This window comes from Carica papaya, chromosome 8, assembly GCF_054855325.1.
Source record: "Carica papaya isolate Zhongbai chromosome 8, ASM5485532v1, whole genome shotgun sequence".
In the NCBI taxonomy this organism is placed as follows: domain Eukaryota; kingdom Viridiplantae; phylum Streptophyta; class Magnoliopsida; order Brassicales; family Caricaceae; genus Carica; species Carica papaya.
The window spans coordinates 28,887,777-28,907,397 of NC_142316.1; the positions used below are offsets into that span (position 1 = coordinate 28,887,777).

The window sequence follows — 19,621 nt, forward strand, 5'->3', positions numbered from 1 at the left end:
AAGAGAATGTTTAATCAATCGTTCTGTCCTTTTTTTTTTTTTTTTTTTCCGCGGCGGCGACCTGCTGATTTCTCTGTTTTTTCCTTCTTCTGCATATTCTCCGTCTTCTTTAAATGCAGCAGAGGGCTTGTTCTTTCCTCGTTTTTCTCCGTCTGGCTGCAGCAGACGCGGTCTTCAACGTCTTAGTTTAAATTAAAGCTCGTATATTTAACGCTAAGTATACTTAATTTATTAGACACCAAGTATCAATTTCTTTGCAAGATAATATAAATTATTGTCACGGGCTTTCTCCACAGGTAGATTTAACGTTTTAATTTAAAAACTCGTGCACTTTGTTAATATATATTTGTTAAGTTAACGTCAAATGTGAAATTAGGATAATTCGTACCACACACCAGTTTTTATAGAGTAAAATTGGGATCACTAAGAAATAGTTTTATGACTTTAATATATGCCATGGATTCTTAATTCAAAACAAAAAATAATGAGATTAGAAAATGAAAAAGAATGGAGGATTTAGTTAACTAATAAAAAAAAAGTAAGTGGGAAAACCTAAAAGAAAATGTACAGAAGGAAAGTTCTAATTTTTTTTTTATTTGATTTAATTCTCAAAAATTCTAGCCATTACTTACCCAATGAATGATTATTCTTTTTGAGAGTTCAATCAAATAAGAAAGAAACTAAACATTGAGATTTATATAATTTATTTACAAAGAAATTCTTATTGACGTATCATCTGCACTAGCGACTTCCAAAAGCCAATCGATGAATATTTGATTCTTCATATTTCCTTCGAACTTTTTTGTATAATCGGAGCCAGATTCCCTCAACAAGATAAAAGTGGCAAAAAAGTTTATATAACCATTAACCCAGAAAATATATATGTACACATTTTTTTCTCTGTTTCAAATGCTTATCATATCTGCTTAACAGAATTTTAATCCCTAGGTCGATTAAACGAAATAAAAAATGAATAATAAATTAGTCGCCCCCAACTTGTAAAAAAGAAAACCTGTGAAACTATTGGTCAAAAAGGATGGATATTTCTGCTTAATCCATTCACATTAGTGAAAAATCCAACCAGATCTTGCCTGTACGGAAGATAAGACTTGTGTTTATCCACTTCCTTGAGCGCCCTGTTTCTCACGTAATGCATTTCGTGCGCCGACGACACGGTTTCTACCTTCCCTTTTCTCGTCCTCACGATCTTCCCTCCCGCTCCCTTCCCACTCTCGCCGCCCTTCCCATTTCTGGGCTTCTCGTTGCTTCTTTTAGCATTCTTTGGCGACGACGACAGGTTTTTCTCGTGATTATTGCTATGTTTATTGTTACGGTTATGGTTATGCTTAGGGCTATGGTTATGGTTCAAGAAAACAAACGCGTCTTTGCCGTCACTGTTGCTCCTTTGAACCAGTTCTCGAAATCTCCACAGCTTAGAGAACCCCGTCGAATTGCTCTTTTTGCAGGTCCCTGGCGATGCTTCCTGTACAGTTCTCGCCGACCACTCGCAATAAGGCCCCATCGGCGATTCTGATTCCGAAGAGGCAAACGTAGCATCTTTTCCTCCCTCCACAAACAATTTCTTCAACGGAGGCCGCAGGGACATGGCCTTATCAGCAGCCGAAACGACGCCGTCTTGGTGGCCTTCGCCCAAGATGAGATCTGTGTTGAAGAGCGGGAAAACGGTACGGATCTGGCCGTTTTGGAACACATCGTCTGCGGTTGCCGGTGATCCATCAGGATTCATGCAAACAAACGAGAACTCCTCTTCCTCCTCCTCCTCCTCCTCCTCATCATCATCATCGTGATCGTTATCGTGATCATGATGATAATTTCCTTCTCCTTCATTAACATCAAAAGGTTCTTCTCTCCCTTCTTCCTCTTCTTCTTCTTCTTCTTCTTCTTCTTCTTCATGTTTTTGGTCCGTGACGGTCAATTTATCAGAGAAATCCTCGATGAACTTACCGCATGTCTCTGCAAATTCATCTGTTCTACTGGAAGTTGGAAGCAAAAGAGTTGAAGAATGTTCCATCGCCTGGAAAATATTTGGTCACTGAGATTTATGAACTAGGAAAAAGCTCAGGTAGGGTTTTTATAGAAGAGAGAGCGGTAAACGTCAACGACTGAACGAGTTGTTGGGAGAGGGAGAAATGTGAAATAAAATATTCGATCTGGATTGGGGTTTGCTAAAGAAGTTATTGACAGAGAAACCAAAAAAAGAAAGGCGCGTAAAGAGCCGAAACGTTGACGGGTCGCCCCGAAACACGGCCCATTTTCTTTTTATTGTTTCCCTCTTTTAGACCGGCAACACAATGAAGAGCCAATCATAGTATTCTTACAACACGTGTTATTGCTGTTCGCACGGTCCGGGGCGTGGTCATGCTGATATGGTTTCGGATTCTAGAAGGTCTTCGCTCATTGGCTGGGCGTGTGAGGGTTTGTTGACGCTATGTCACCCGTGGGTTAGGTTGACTTTTCAAAGTCAAAACTCTATTTATACATTTTAGTTTTTTTTTTTTTTTTTTTTTAAAGTATAATATTTGGGTGAGTGTGGGTTAAGTTTATATATTAATTAATGATGTCATATATGACGCAATTAAGGAATTGTATTGAACTGAATATTCTGTTATTATCTTTGAAGATAAATGAATTTAAAAAAATGTAATAGAAAGTAATATAAAAAAAACTTAGTTAACTTCTGGCATGATAAGTGCTTATACGACACATTTTCATACGGTATGGCGTATGTGAGTATATACATATATATACACCCAGGTAGAGCTGAGCCAGATTTGATGAAGAATTGTATAAATAAAAATAGTTATTTCTTTAAAATAATTGTAACGTAGATATAAGGAACTCAAGTACAAATACAACCCATTTTATAAGGTATGACGTAATGTGAGAATATATATATATATATATATATAGATATAGATATATAAATATATAGAGCTGAGCTAGATTTGATGAAAAATTGTATAATAACCCGAATGAGTTATTTCTTCAAACTATTTTTAACATAGATATAATTAATTCGAATTCAGTTTTAAATTTATTCAATATATAATAAATTTTATGAGTTAATATATTCAGGGAAAGAATATATTTTCCAACAATTTCGCACATTAATATTGAATTTTTAATCATTTAACAAAATATAGTTATATTTAAAACATTATAAAGTTTTTATAAGATTTTTTACTTATGTGATAATATAAATTATATCATAATAAAAGAAAAATTAACCTCATATGAAATTCTATACATAATTAAAATAATAAGTTATCAAATTTTATGATTTTACTAAAATTATGAGTGTATCGTTCAGTTCTTTCTCCCCTTGATTTGACAATCCTTTCGTTTTCTTCCTTCACAATTATAATATACATATATATATATATATATATGGATGTTATTATAGCCCCACATACCATCGTTTTTTAAATCCATACTTATCCTATCTGGGCTAGTAATATTCACCATAAACATGTATGTACGTGTGTATATATATATATATAAATATATACGCATGAAATTTTGAAGTCAGAGCTCTAAAGTCAAGTCAAATTATTCTAGATCATCAACTCAAAAGAAAGAAAAAAAAAAAAAGGATCTAGATCGTATTCTTTTCTTGATAACGAAACAATGTAATTGCAACTGATCTTCAACAAGATCATGACTAATCTTGTTTGTCAAGAAATTGGGGGACCGCGTCTACTCTTAACGGGAAGTTTCTAGGGGAAAAAGAATGTTGCAGATTCCATTAATTTCCATCACTTTCAATATAATATAATATAATTAGATGTGTTCAAGTTCTGGTTTAAATTAAAAAAATTATATATGATTATATTAAATTATTTAGTCTAATCCTTAGCTCAAGCAATAAAGAATCAAAAACTTTGATCCTACTATTATTTGAACCAAAATAAATAAAATTTAAAAAATCATTAGTTCTAGAAAATGAAAATATAACACCCGGACCTAAAAATTTGTTCGGGATAATTTTACAGATTATAGAATATATATATAAATAATTAAAAAAATTATTTTAATTTAATTTAATTTAATTTTTGAGAAAAAATGAATTAGAGACGAAATTAAAATTAATTTTAAGAAAAAAGAATGAAAATTTGAGTTCAGATATGTTTTTGAAAGAAAAATTAAAAATATGGGTCAAAGTGCAAATAGAAAAAGTTTGGTCATGTAGGACCGCCCAGTCAGCAACCTTGACGAACCAGAGTGCGCCACGTGGCCAGGTGCGCCACGTCGGCGCCATGCGGGAGGGCACATTAGCAATCTGCGTGCTCCGCGATTAGATGGCCCAGGATCCCGTGTGTGTGGACGTCCTAGATTTGTTTCCACCTTATGTGCGATTGGACGGTCGAGATTAATCGCGACGAACGGTTCGTTTCCTCCTTAGGCATGATCGAACGGATAAGATCGATCGCGACAGACGGTTCAGATTAACATGAGATGGATATAAATATTTTGCATTACACGAAACTCAAACCCTAGTTTCTAGCCCTGCCTCTAACAGAGAAGAAGGACCAGACGCTAAAGAAGGAGGCCGACTGCCGACGCATCGGAGCCACCTCTGACCGCCAAAAATAGTAAAGATTCTCCTATCCGCTTAGACTTCGATTTCGAGCACCTTTGTGGGCATATCAGAGCAAAATGAATGGCGGGTCAGCCGAAAACTGCGAGCAAAGCCCGGTAGGACCGCCGCAGCCCAAAACTCGCAACCTCCTCCGATGAGCCCTTTCCCAGTTCTCGTTTCATACGATTTTTTCACAATTGTGTTCACTGTTATATTTTCTGCAGGTTGACAGAAGGAGGAATCCCAGCCGTGAAAGAGAGCCGGTGGCGCTGCCGTACCCAGAAACCTCACCACCGATAGGTTTCAGTTTCCTGATTTTTTTTGGGCTAATCGAGGCTCCATAACGTATTTTTCGCAAGGATACATGTAAAGTCGGTCGAAATCGGCCTAAATCGACTAATAACGGCCAGGCTGAGATAAACCACCGCCACTAGCAGCGGTGTTGATGCTAGAGCACGGCGACACTGCCATGCCGGAATCCCGAAATTGGCTGAAAATGATTTTTAACACCGATTTTGGATTTTTGAGGTATTTTTTTTAGGTACGTATAACGTGTTTAATCTCCGTAAGAAAATTCTAGAAACTCGGAGACCGCAAGAAAGCGCAGTAGAAAGTACGTTGTTTCGAATACTGATTCGGGTAAGAATCCATCACCCTATTTCCTGTTATAGAATTGAAGCTTAATAATCAATAATATGATATTTTGTAAAATTTAGAAAACTTTAGGAATAATTACAGGTTATTAATGGAGCTAGAACTAGTTAGTTATTGATTTGTCCTGTTTAACTGATTATTTACTTGTATAGCTTTAAATACATGATAATATATTGAAATAGTTAAATGATTCAGTTGTGTTTCCTTGATATATATATCGCTAGCTTTACGTAATTTACGGTTGATTGTGAAATGTGAAATTAATATATAAATAGGAAATTATTTGATGATGTGAATTAGTAAATGATTATCTTACTGGATATCGTAGAAGATGGTGGACGGATCAGGTACATAGGGAACCCTACTATGAATGTTACCTCTTACCGGACGGGCTATCGAGGGATGATATTTTTGGTGCTCATACCGACAGGGTATGAAAATAGCTCGGTTCACCCTCATACCGAACAGGGTATCGAGGGATGACATTTTTAGCGCTAATATCGAACGGGGTATGGGGACGGCCTGTTAATTGACAAGTTTAAATATTAGGTTCACACGTAGGGAGGACATTCATATGGACCCCTAAAGGTACCAGTAAGCAGATAAAAAGAAAAGTTATTATTCTTATTCGCTTGTATAATAAATCATAATGTTATTTGAGTTATTGTCTTTATAGATCGATTTTGGAAATCTCATAATGGTAAGTATGCAATAAATAATTTTTTTTATGATAAATAAACTTACTTAAATTAAGAACACCATTAATCGTTTTATATTTTTTTTACTAACCTTCAGTTTTCATATCAATGAATAGTGTGGTATTCTTATTGGGTTAGTATAGCTCATACCTATTAACCATTTCAAATTAAAAAAATCAAGATCCAGATCCTAATCAGCAGGAGGGCTATGAGTAGGTGTCCCTTGAATTCTGTCAAGAGCTAGTGGAGGTTAACCTCCCTATAACATTTATTTACTATTTTCATATGTTTATTTTATTTTTTAATGAACCACTATGAAAAGAACATTTCCGTAACTCTATTGGGCATTCAAATTTATGTATAAGGAATGTAAATCCTAACGTTATCATACACATCTGTATCTTTATTTCAAATTTATTTTACCTAGGATTTGAGTCTCTATAGTTGGTATCAAAGTCGCGTTCCTCAGAACCATTCCTTACACAAAGACTTAAAAATACCAAATACGAAACTATTACTCAACTTTTTCTTGTTAAATGCATGTACAAGAAATAAGGAGAGGAAGACCTCCACTAAACCGAGCAGCCTGCGATGGCTCACTTCAAGAAGATGTCGACTGACTTTTTGAGATGTTGGAGAGACTCATCTCTGCCCAGCAGGCCCAGGAGGAAATGAGGGAGCTTTTTGACCCTCATCTGCTGCCACAATTTGAGCCATCTTTACAGTATGAAGATCATAAGCCACCCCGGTACAACCTTGCTCATTTATCGTACTATCTAGCAACACCAAAGTACAATCTGGTACCTCCACCATATTATCCGACACCACCACAGGGTCACTCGATCCCTCCCCAGCACAATCCAGTTCCTCTTCCACGGGACTCAATTCCACTCATGATGGATTCAAGCTACATTGAGAAGTATAAGAGACTAAATCTATCTATCTTTGCAGGGGCATCCTCTTTTAAAGAGGCTGAGTTTTGGTTAGTTGAAACAGAGAAGGCCTTTGTGACTATTAGGATGGTTCCCGAATGAAAGGTTATACTTGCTACCTACATGATTGTAGGAGAGGTCGGCTGCTGGTGGTAGCTCAAGCAAACCACTCTCTCTGTTTCAGTCACTTGGGAACAGTTCTTGATGGTCTTCAATGTAGAGTACCTGCTAGAGGACCTCCGACATTTAAATGAGATGGAGTTTGCACACCTAATCTAGAGTAAGATGACTATGTCAGAGTATGCCTAAAGATTCCTAGAGTTGGACCGGTATTCTCTTGAGAGCACGATGAATAAAGACAGGAAGGTAAAAAGTTCGGGTGGGGCCTTCGCCTTAAGATTAGACTGCTGTACGTATTTGAGCTCTGTACCTACTCAGCAGTTCTATCTAAGGCAGAGCTAGTGGAAAGAAATCTTTGCATCTTTCCTCTAGCAATAGGGAATCCTAGATCCCTAGTTTTATACTGTAGACTAGCACCTACTGCACTGACTCTGTAGAACAAGAGGCTTAGGGCAGTGACTTAGTTTCCTCCTCAGACTCTAGTAATAGGAAGCGGTAGGACTTGTCAGCACTGTGGCAAGGATCATGGAGACTGACCCTACTACCATCTCAATAATACCTGCCGCATATGTGGGAGTACCCAATACTATGCGAGAGAGTGCCCGCGAAACTAGAATCAAGCCAGACATTCTATTCAGGGCAGAACTTACAACCTTACTCAACAGGATATTGGAGCCAACTCGAACATGATACAGGGTACGTACACTATCTGTAATCATCTTACACATGTTTTGATTGAAACTAGTGCTTCACATTCGTTTAACTCATAAACTTTTACACAAAACTTAAATGTATCACCGAAAAAACTTGTTTCTATGTTGTTTGTGTCTATTCTAGGAAGGAGGACACTACTAGGGGAGGTTATATATAAATCTTGTATCATAGACATAACAGATAGAAAATTAAGTGTGGATATGATATAGATTGATACGGGGGATTTTGATGTAATCTTGAGGATAAACTAGTTAGCAGCGTACCACACCACCATAGATTACTTCCACAAGAAACTTGTATTCAACCCTCCTAACGAAGAGCTATTTACAAATTAATAAAAATTTTAAATGTAATTTCCTCATTTCATAGCGTTTAACTGAGAAAACAAATCAATGAATTGCAGAATAGTAGATTCATCCGATATAGTGTATCTCCTTAAGGTACCGGAGTCACATTTATAAAGAAAAATGATGGGATCTTACGATTGTGTATTGACTACAGCGAATTAAACAGGGTCACAGTCAAGAACAAGTACCCCTTCTCTAGATTTGATAATCTCTTTGACCAGTTGCAGGATGCTCAGGACTTCTCCAAAATAGATTTGTATTCGGGTTACCATCAAGTAAAGATAAAGACAGATGACATTCCTAAGACAGCTTTCAAAACCAGGTACAGACATTATGAGTTCTTGGTCATGCCATTAAAACTAACCAACGCGCTAGCCATTTTTATAGACTTGATGAATAAGGTTCTCAGACAATTCCTAGATCAGTTCATCATTGTGTTTATCGATAATATCTTGGTTTATTCAAAGAGTATAAAGAAACACACTCACCACCTGACTCAAGTTTTACAAGTTCTCAAGGAGAAGAAATTGTATGTCAAATTGAGCAAGTGTGGTTTCTGCCTCGAGCAGACTATCTTTCTAGGACAAATCATATCAAGGGATGGAGTATCAGTGAATTCTGAAAAAATTGAGGCAGTGCTTGGATGGGAGAAATTGACATCGGTTAAGGAGATTTGTAGTTTTATGGGATGACAGGCTATTACTGCAAGTTTGTAAAAAGACTTTATAATCTAGTCGTTCCATTGACCTAACTCACAAAGAAGAATGTTAAGTTTGAATGGAACGTATATTACAAAAGGAGCTTTACAGAACTCAATAAATAATTGACTACTGCACCCGTATTGGCCTTACTGAGTGGGACAGAGGGTTATATAGTATACAGTGATGCCTCCTACCTAGAGTTGAGTTATGTTTTGATGCAGTATGGCAAGATCATAGCCTATTGGTTTAGGTAATTAAAGAGTCATGAGAAAAATTACCCCACCCATGACTTGGAACTTGCTGTCATTATCCATGCCTTGAAGACCTTATGCCACTACTTGTATGGGGAGACTTTTGAGATTTTTACTGACCATAAGAGCTTGAAGTACATATTCACTCAGAAGGATCTGAACATGCATCAAAGGCGTTGGATAGATCTTCTCAAGAATTATGATTGTAATATATTGTATCAACCGGGTAAGGGCAACGTACTAGCTGACGCGTTAAGCGAAAAAAGTGCAAGTATGTTAGCTCACCTAATGGTTTCTGAATGCATGGTAATAGAAACTGCACAACATATACGACTTCAAGACTTAAAGAGAGTTACATGTTTGCCTCACATAACTGTCCAACCCAAATTGATCCAGAGCATAAGAAAAGCACAATTAACTAATTCCACCATAGGTACCCTTAAGAAAAATGCATAACAAGGAATACGTCCAGAATTTCGAGTCTCTGCCGATGGATTGCTTATGTTTTAGGACAGAGTGTGTGTTCTAAATGACAGTAAACTAAAAGAGACCTCATGAGAGAGGCTCATAGCTCCAAGTTTGCCATACATCTTAGAAGTACTAAAATGTATCAAAATATGAGACCTCAGTTTTGATGGAGCGGGATGAAAAGGGAGGTAGCTAACTTTGTTACCAAGTGTTTAGTATGCCAATAGGTTAAAAAGGAGCATCAATGCCCAGGCAGGCTACTTCAGCAATTACCGATTCTAGAGTGGAAGTGGGAACATATCACAGTAGATTTCGTAACAGAGTTGTCTAAAGCATGCTCAGGACATGATGTCATTTAGGTAATTATCGACCGGCTCACTAAGTCTTCTTATTTCTTGGCTATCAAGATGACTGACCCCTTGGACAATCTAGCAAAAATGTATATCCAAGAGATAGTCAAGTTATATAGAGTTCCAGTATCAATGGTATCCGATAGAGATCCCAGGTACTTCTCGATTTTGGTCTAATTTTCAGCAAGTTATGGGAATGAAACTACCCCTTAGCACTGCATTCCACCCTCAAACTGATAGACAATCAAAGAGAACGATTTGTATATTGGAGGATATGCTCGGAGCTTGTGTTTTAGACTTCGGAGGCCATTGAGATGATCACCTACCTCTAATAGAGTTCACATATAATAACAGCTACCAGACAAACATTAGCATAACTCCGTACAAGACATTATATGGCCAACCATATAGATCACCGATCTGTTGGGAAAAAGTGGGTGATAGAAAATTATTCAGTCTAGATCTTATATAGGAGACTGCAGCTAAGATAATTAAAATCAGAAAGAACATCCAAATAGCTCAGAGCAGGCAGAAAAGTTATGCAGACTCTTAGATGAGGAATTTAGAATTTGGGAAAGGTGACCAAGTGTTTATTAAGGCCACTTCTTTCAAAGGGATTAGTAGGTTTAGCAAGAGTGAAAAATTAAATTTCTAGTTCATTGGACCATTTGAGATCTTAGACTGAATTGGTACAACTGCCTACAGATTGGCACTACCTCTAGAGCTATACAGAGTTCATAATGTACTCCACGTATCTATGCAACGCAAGTACAACTCAGACCCCTCATACATCCTGTCCCACGAGCCCCTTTTGACTCCATGAGAATTTATCCTATAAGGAGGTACCAATAGGTATTGTAGACCGAAATAATAAAGTACTTCGCAACCGAGAAATTTCATCCATCAAGGTCTTATGGCAGAACCATACACAGGAAAATGCCATTTGAGAACTGGAATCAAGTTTCAGGGTCTAGTATCCCCAGCTGTTTGACTAGCAAAAAGGCAACAAATTTGAAGGATCAAATTTCTTTTAAGGAAAGGAGAGTTGTAATACCCAGCCCTAAAAATTAGCCCAGAATAATTTTACAGACTATGGAATGTATATATAAATAACTAAAAAAAAATTGTTTTAATTTGATTAAATTTTTTAGAAAAAATAAATTAAGGACAAAATTAAAAATAATTTTGGCAAAAAGAGGTGAAAATTTGAGTTCGGAGAGTATTTTTAAAAGAAAAATTAAAAATAAGGGATCAAAGTACAAATAAAAAAAGTTTAGCCACGTAGGACTACCCAATCAGCAGCCTTGACGAACTAGAGTGTGCCGCGTGGCAAGGCGTGCTGATGTCGGTGCCACATAGGAGGCCACATTGGCGATCCGCGTGCCCCGTGATAGGACGGTCCAAGATCGATCCCGCGCACATGGACGACCTGGATCCGTTTCCACCTTAGACTCGATCAAATGGTCGACATTAATCGCGATGAACAGTCCATATTTATTTTTCTCTTAGGCACGATCGAACGGGTGAGATTAATTGTGATGAACGGTCCAGACTAACGCGGGATAAGTATAAATATTTCGCATAACACAAAACTCAAACCCTAGTTGCCAGCCCCCCTGCTGGAGAAGGAAGCCAACCGCCGACCTCCGCACGCCGGAACCACCTCCGACCATCAAAAAAGGTAAAAATTCTCTTATTCGCTCGAAATTCGATTTCGAGCACTCCTGTGGCCATATCAGAGCAAAATAAACGATAAGTGAGCTGAAAATCACGGGTAAAGTCCGGTGGGGCTGCCATGGCCTAAAACCCACAACCTCCTCCAATGAGCCCCTTCCCAGTTCCTGTTTCGTGCGATATTTTCACCATTATATTCGCCGCTCTATTTTCTTTAGGTTGACCGAATGAGGAATCCCAGCAATGAAGGAGAGCAGGTGGAGTCACCACATCTGAAAACCCCACCACTAGTAGGTTTCAGTTTTCTGATTTTTTTTAGGCCAACCGAGACTTCCTAACGTGATTTTGGTAGGGATACGTGTAAAATCGATTGAAACTGGCATAAATTGGATGAAAACGGGCAGGCTGAGGTAAACCGTCGCCGGGGCGGTGGTGCCGTCACTGGAGCATAGCGGCGCCTCAGTGTCGGAATCCCGAAATTGGCCAGAAGAGATTTTTAACATCGATTTTGAATTTTTGAGATATTTTTTTAGGTACATGAAGCGTGTTTAATTTTCGCAGGAAAATTCAAAAAATTCAAGGACCACTAGAGGTGCAGTAGAAAGTATGGTGTTTCAAACACAAATTCGGATAACAATCTCTTACCATATTCTTTGTAATGGAATTGAAGCTTAATAATCAATAATATAGTATTTTGTGAAATTTAGAAAACCTTAAGAATAATTACAGGTCACTAATGGAGGCAGAACCGGTTAGTTATTTATTTGTCATGTTTAATTAATTATTTACTTGTACAGCTTTAAATATATGATAATATATTAAAATAGTTAAATGATTCAGTTGTATTCCCTTGATGCATATATCATTTATTTTGCGTGATTTACGGTTGATTGTAAAATGTGAAATTAATTTACAAATAAAAAATTGCTTGATGATGTGAATTAATAAATGATTGTCTTACTGGATATCCTAGGACATGGTTGATGGACCGGGTACATAGGAAAGCCTACCATGAATGTTACCTCTTATCGGACAGGGTATCGAGGGATGATATTTTTGATGCTCATACCTGACAAGGTATGAAGACGATCCGGTTCACCTTCATACCGAATGGGGTATTGAGAGATGACATTTTTGACACTAATACCATACGGGGTATAGGGATGTCAGTTAATTGATAAGTTTGGACATTGGGTTCACGCGTATGGAGACATTCCTATGGACCTCCAGAAATACCAATAAGCAGATAAAAAGAAAAAGTTGTTGTTCTTACTCACTTGTATAAGAAATCATAATGTTATTTAAGTTATTATTTTTATAGGTCGATTTTGAAAATCTCATAACGGTAAGTATGTAATAAATAATTTTTCTTATGATAAATGAACTTACTTAAATTAAGAGCTCCATTAGTTATTTTATGTTTTTTTTTACCAACCTTCGATTTTCGTATCGATGAGTAGTGTGATATTTTTATTGAGTTAGTGTACCTTATCTCTATTAACTATTTCAGAGCAAGAAGATCAATATTCATATTGTAATCAGTAGGAGGGCTGTGAGTAGGTGCCATCGGATCCTATCAAGAATTAGTAGAGGCTAACCTCTTTATAATATTTATTTATTATTTTCATATATCTATTTCGTTTTTTTTATGAACCGTTATGAAAGAGACATTTTCGTAATTTTATTGAGCATTTAAATTTATATATAAGGAATGTAAACCCTAACATTATTATACGCTTCCGCATCTTTAATTCAAAATTATTTTATTTAGGGTTTGGATCTCTACAAAAAATTTAAATCTTGTTAGAAAAAAAAAATTTATTTCATCTCAGTTCTAATCGAAAAACACTGTTTATGTTCATTCTAGAATAAAACTAAGACTTAATAATTTTTGCTTAAATCTCTTTTATTATTAAGTTATTGATTCGATTCAATTTAATTTAGTATTAAATTAATAAATACTTACATATATAATAATTTTTAAGTAATTATGTTTATAAATTATATTGATTAATATTAAATTTTTAATAAAAACATAATATGATCCCAATTAATACCCATAATATAAAATAATTTATGTTATTAAAAAAATATATCAGTGGAAACTTCCTTTTGTAGCCGAAATATTAGGTTAAGTACTACTTGCCAAATTAATCAAATAACATTGACCATGTAAATTCAAGTACAAATTAAGTTGATTGGTTACCACCAAATTAAGTTGATTGATTAATTAAAAAAAATGTTGTGCCCTTAGTGGACTTTTACATGGTTAAGTGATTTCCTAACAGGAATATAATATTTCATAGTATGCATATATGTTTTATTTTTATTAATTTTAAACTCATAATTTAACTATTATTTAGATAATATAATGTTATTAATCTAAAAATCATAAGCATTTTATTTTAACAAGTTTCATTGTGCTAAGAATGGATTCCGAAAATTGAAAACGAGAATTTTAAAAGTTGTATTAATTTTTGAATGCACAAACTTTTCTAAAATTTGTAAAATATGATTTTTTTTTTTTTACTTTGATATTTTAAGGTTTATTATTTTTATTTTTATTTTAAATTTTTATTCTTTTAATTTTTTTTAAATTATAAAGAGTACAATATAAACACTTGACATTTTAAAATTTTTAAAACTCAAATTATTAATATATTTAAACTAATAATATTACTTCTTGTCCAATTACTATTAGTGAAATTGTTAGAGATAAATTAAAAACCATTAAGGTATAGGGTATTGAAATATTTTGTGTATGTACATACATATACATATCTATATGTGGAAAAAGCAGATTTGATCTTTTCAAAGAGATGAAACCAACGGTGGTCAACTGGATTGTCATTTGTCCAATCACAAATGGCTTCGAGAAGATATCCTCTTTGACTTTCATCCACACGTAAAAATAAATAAATAAATAAAATAAGAAAAAGTTGCAGTGCGCGATTATTTTGTACTAGTATTAAATTCACACAAAAAATAAAGAATTATAAAGTACTAACCAAAAAATATTTTTTCACTTCCAAATGTATTTTATTTAGAGTTATCATAAATGTAATAAAGTACTGGCGACACAATTAAAATTAATTTCTTAATAATTAAAATCCTAACAAATTATATAAAGTAAATATTCCTATATCATTTTACCAACCATATTTTGTGGTTGGATAGTTAATATTTATTTTATGTGACTCACAAAAGTTTGAATTAATTTATATACTTTGTGATTGGATAGTTAAAATTTATTTTCTGTGATGATGAAACTTCGAGTTAATTTGTATACTTCGTGTTTTAGCGTTCACAAGTTATGTTATTATTAATTATATTATTATTAAAATTAATGCTTCATCCTAACACATTGGTGGATGGCAGAGGAAACAATGTTCGCCACTTGTACTCAAAAAGAAAAAAGGGGGGGAAGAAAATTTACAAACTAATCCTTACTTGTTCTACATAGTGCGCTTTCTTACTCTTTATATTTTTTATTTATTTTAAATATTCAGTTTTTATTTTAAATTTTTTTAATAAATAAAACTAAAATGGTTAGATTATATGTGAATATTTAAAAAAAAAAGTTAACAAATAATTTTAATAAATTAATTAAATTAATAATTCAATAATAATATTAACACTTTTTATTAAATAATTTATAACATTCGCACATAATATGATTTAATCTATTATAAAAAATATTTTATATGTTAAATTATAATAAATATTAAATTTTTAAAATTAATTTAGTAATTTGCTATATATAATACTCGGATTTAAAAATTGGCCTGAATGAAAATAATTTTAAAGAAAACGAATGAAATTTTAAATTCGATAAGTGTTTTTTTTTTTTTAAATTGAAAACAGGAGATTAAAACTGTAAAAACCTGGTGGAGTCAGAGAAAAAGAGAGAGAGAGAGAGAGAGAAAGAGTGAGTGAGAGGGTCAAATAAATGAGTGGTGAGGATAAGATGGTAAGAATGGATGGGTAGGATTTGATGGTAAGAGTAAATATAAAAGGAAGTGGAAAAAAAAAAGAGAAAAAGAAGAAAAGGGGGAAAAACAGAAAGAGGGGAGAGGAGAGGAAATCGGGCGACAGGAAGGAAGGAGAGGGAATAGGGAAAGGTGAAATTGATGACGATGAGTCGAAGAAATGTGTCGATGGAGATGATTGTTCTGAGCTAGGAAGAAATGGAACCTGGAGATAAGATAAATTTCTATATTTAAATATTAATATGGTGATGTAGGGATTTCAATTCGGTGTGGCTTACTGACATGGAGAAACTCCGAACGACAGGAGGAAAGGAGGTGAGAAATGGTTCGGGAGTAGAGTGCACGAGAGGTAGAGGGAAGAGGATTGGCCGAAATATTATTAGGACTAGGCATGGTGAAGTTTGGGAGCGGGTTCACTCGCGATGCACCGAAAGTCAGAATTGGTATCGGCGATGATAGAGTAGGACTTGGTGTCGGCTTAAGCATGTGTCATTGCTGATTAGGTGGTGTGTATGATGTGAGTAGTGCGGCATGTTGCGTTGTTACTGTGCGAACGTATATAGTTTGGAGTAGGCCGATGTGTGTGTAGGTGTTCCGAAAAAGTCGATCGAGATGTGGCCACTACGAGGTGAGTGTGTGATCGAATGGCAGTATGCTGCCGAAGTGCGTGACCATGAACAGTCGTTGTGCAGGTGTGCGTGTGTGGGAGTGTAAGGTCAGATGGGAGGGCTTGACGTGTGGGAGTGTAGGGTTGGATGGGAGGGCTTGACGTGTGGGAGTGTAGGGTCGGATGGGAGGGCTTGACATGTGTGTGTGCTTGGCGATAAATTATTGTGGAGTGTGCATGGCCGGGAAGGGTCGATATGTGCGTGAGTGGCAGGCTACTGCCGAAGTGTGCAGTCGAGCGTGGTTGATGTGTGTGAGTGTGTGGCAGTGTATAGTCGACATGATGATGGAGGACTTTATGGGTGTGTGAGTGGTTGTACATTGCCGTTGTGAGTATCTATATGGCCAAGGATAAGCCGGTGTGTGTGTGTGGCTGAATGAAGTTGATGGTGGAGTGATGGAAATGGGGTGTGTGTGGGGCCAAAAAGGTCGGGGTGCATGTGTGGCCAGAGGTAGGCCGATGAGTGGGTTGTGTGGCAGAACTAAGAGCTAGTGGATAGTGTTTCGAGGTGAAGTAGGAATAGAGTCGAGTAAAAGAATATGGGGGTACGATGAGAGAGATAGGAGGATGAGGAGTGGGAAAATCCTAAAGTGGATGTCCAAAATCGTGTCTATATTATATTTGAGTATTGAATTTCTTTTACTGAGCTAGATTGTGCTCATTATATATTTTTGCAGATTCAGTGAGACTGAAGAGCTACATGGGAGATCCCTCTGAGAGGAAACAAGAAATGAGAGAATTAAATGTATAATAGATTGTACAGGGCACTTGTTCATTTAACACTACAATAGTGACTGAAAACGTATCATGAGTCCTTTATGTAGATTTTCTTTCTCGTTGTTGTGGAATTAAAATCTGAATGCCGAATATATTATTCACTAATTTTGATGATTTTGATTACATAAGATCTAGTTGATTTGAAGATTTATGGTGGTGATGTGTTGGGATATGAGATATGGTTATAAAGACTTATTGAATGTCACATTTGGTATCAAAGCATGTTCTTAGGGTGGGAGTACGTAATAGACTATAGTGACAGTATAGCCTAGTAACTGATAAAAAATTTTATGATGCAGGTAAATAAAGAGAGGGGAAGAAGAAGAGCAAAGGTCAACCTCGGAGAGAACCTACTCCAACCCTTCGAGACCCACCAATAGCACCACAGGGAGTACCTTCCTTCTACCACGTGCCCCTCTCCACTTTGCAAGGACCACCCCATTGCCCGCCTGTGCACCCCATCGCCCAACAGAGACCCTAATTCACCCACCAGCACCACAAGTAGGGCAAGCTGTTGGGAATTCAAATGATTTCAACCAGTTATGCAGGGTGGTTGAAAGTTTGGTAATGATGATTAGAGAGAGGGAGTCTCGATCAGATACAACTTATACTCTGCAGCATAACACGGGGCATAGTGGAGTAGACACAAGTAATATCGAAAAGTATTGAAGACTCAACCCACCAGCTTTCAGTAGGGGCTCTGACCCACTAGTGGCTGAAGACTGGATAAGAGAGACCGAGAAGTTATTTGAGGTGATAGAGGTTACTCCAAAACAGAAGGTACAACTGGCTACTTTTATGTTGAGAGGTCCAGTAGAGAGGTGGTGGGGCCTAAAGAGGGGAGCCTTAATTCCCCCGGTGACTTAGGAAGTCTTTCTCGAAGCTTTCAATGCAAAGTACTTCTCAAACTTTATCAGACTAATAGAAAGAGAATGAGTTTGCAGAACTCTGACAGGAGAAATTGTCAGTGACCGAATATGCCGAGAAATATATAAGTTTGGGACGATTTGCTCCGGAGGTCATGATGAGTGAGTGGAAGAAGGCTAGGAGGTTTGAGAAGGGATTAAAACCAAAGCTATATCAGTAAGTAGCGATATTCACTCTCCCTACCTACCACTCGGTGTTAGAAAAAGCACAACTAATAGAGACATTATAAAGAGAACAATATGATAGAAGGTTCCCTGGTTACAAGCGAGCACCACTGTAGTTCAACCAAATAGAAAAGAAACAGAGGACAATACAAGACGTAACCCTAGGTCACCAAATACCCACGAAGAATATTGATTGCTTGCGTTGTGGGAAGAGTCATGGAGATCGCCTCTGTACTAATGGTAATCGTGGATGCTATTGTTGTGATAGTACCCAGCACTTGGTGAGAGATTGCCCCTGCCTAAAGAACCCAGTAGATCGTTGGTGCAAGGTCGAGTATTCGCATTGACAACTCAGGATGCAGAAGCAACCCCATAAGTGATACAAGGTACATTTTATGTTTCAGGTTCTCCTGCTAAGGTTTACCCTGGAGCCACACATTTATTCACTTCGCACATGTTTGCACCTAGGTTGGAAGTAGAACCAATAGTGTTAGACCACATGTTAACAGTGTTTATACCTACTAGTGGGACTTTATGTACTAACGTGATATATACTGCATGTGGGGTAGAGGTGTCCGGGAGGAAATTAGAAGCAAACCTGATATTACTAGCCATTAGAGACTTTGATGTGATCTTAGGTATAGATTGACTCGCTGCACACCATGCACACATAGATTGGTTTAGTAAAAAAGTAGTATTTAAGATTCCACACGAAGAGCCCTTCACTATTTCTATCAACAGGAAAATGGATTGCACTATATAAAAAAAAGTATTAAATAAAATTTGTTGGTTAAAGGCATTAAAAACCAACTATTAATAATTCCGATTGCATAAGACATTAATAGTATTATGAGAGTGATTTAGATATATATTGGACAGTGATGTTTTACCAGTATGTTTGGTAGGTTATGAGAATAATAGACCCATACTACAGGAGATACCAGTGGTACGAAATTTCCCTGATGTATTTCCAGAGGACCTTCTGGGCTTACCACCAAACTGGGGGGTAGAGTTCACCATAGAGTTACAACCGGGAACACAACCTATTTCAAAGGTGCCATATCGGATGACGAGATCAGAATTATTGGAATTGATTAAACAATTACAAGAATTATTGGATGAAAAGTTCATAAGGCTGAGTGTGTCACCACGGGGGGTGCCAGTATTGTTTGTCAAGAAGAAAGATAGGACTATGTGGATGTATATAAATTACAGGGACCTAAATCAGGTAACCATCAAGAATAAATACCCACTCCCTAGGATAGATGATCTCTTTGATCAATTACAGAGAGCTAGAGTATTTTCAAAAATAGACTTACGATATGGTTATCATCAATTAAGAGTGCAGACTGAGGACATAACAAAGACGACATTTCGCACAAAGTACGGACACTATGAATTTCTTGTTATGCCTTTTGGATTAACGAATGAATCGGTAGTGTTTATGAATTTGATGAATCGAGTGTTCAAACCTCTGTTGGACCATTATGTGATCGTGTTTATAGATGACATTTTAATATACTCCAGAGACCCAGTAGAACACGCCCAACACCTATCTAGGCGTTGGAGATCCTTCGAAAGGCCAAAT

At 36.3% G+C, this 19,621-nt stretch overlaps 1 protein-coding gene across 1 annotated transcript; it reads right to left on the bottom strand.

Annotated features, from left to right (window-relative positions):
* Window positions 1-669: 669 nt before the first annotated feature.
* On the bottom strand, window positions 670-2,181 carry LOC110813109 (uncharacterized). Its single transcript, XM_022040119.2, has one exon. It carries the CDS (start codon window positions 2,030-2,032, stop codon window positions 1,028-1,030), a length of 1,005 nt encoding a protein of 334 aa, XP_021895811.2. The 5' UTR covers window positions 2,033-2,181; the 3' UTR covers window positions 670-1,027.
* Between the last annotated feature and the right edge of the window lie 17,440 nt (window positions 2,182-19,621).

What these genes read in the sequence shown, in the direction of transcription:
- LOC110813109 (XM_022040119.2), bottom strand. Translation starts at nt 2,032, where the DNA reads ATGGAACATTCTTCAACTCTTTTGCTTCCAACTTCCAGTAGAACAGAT.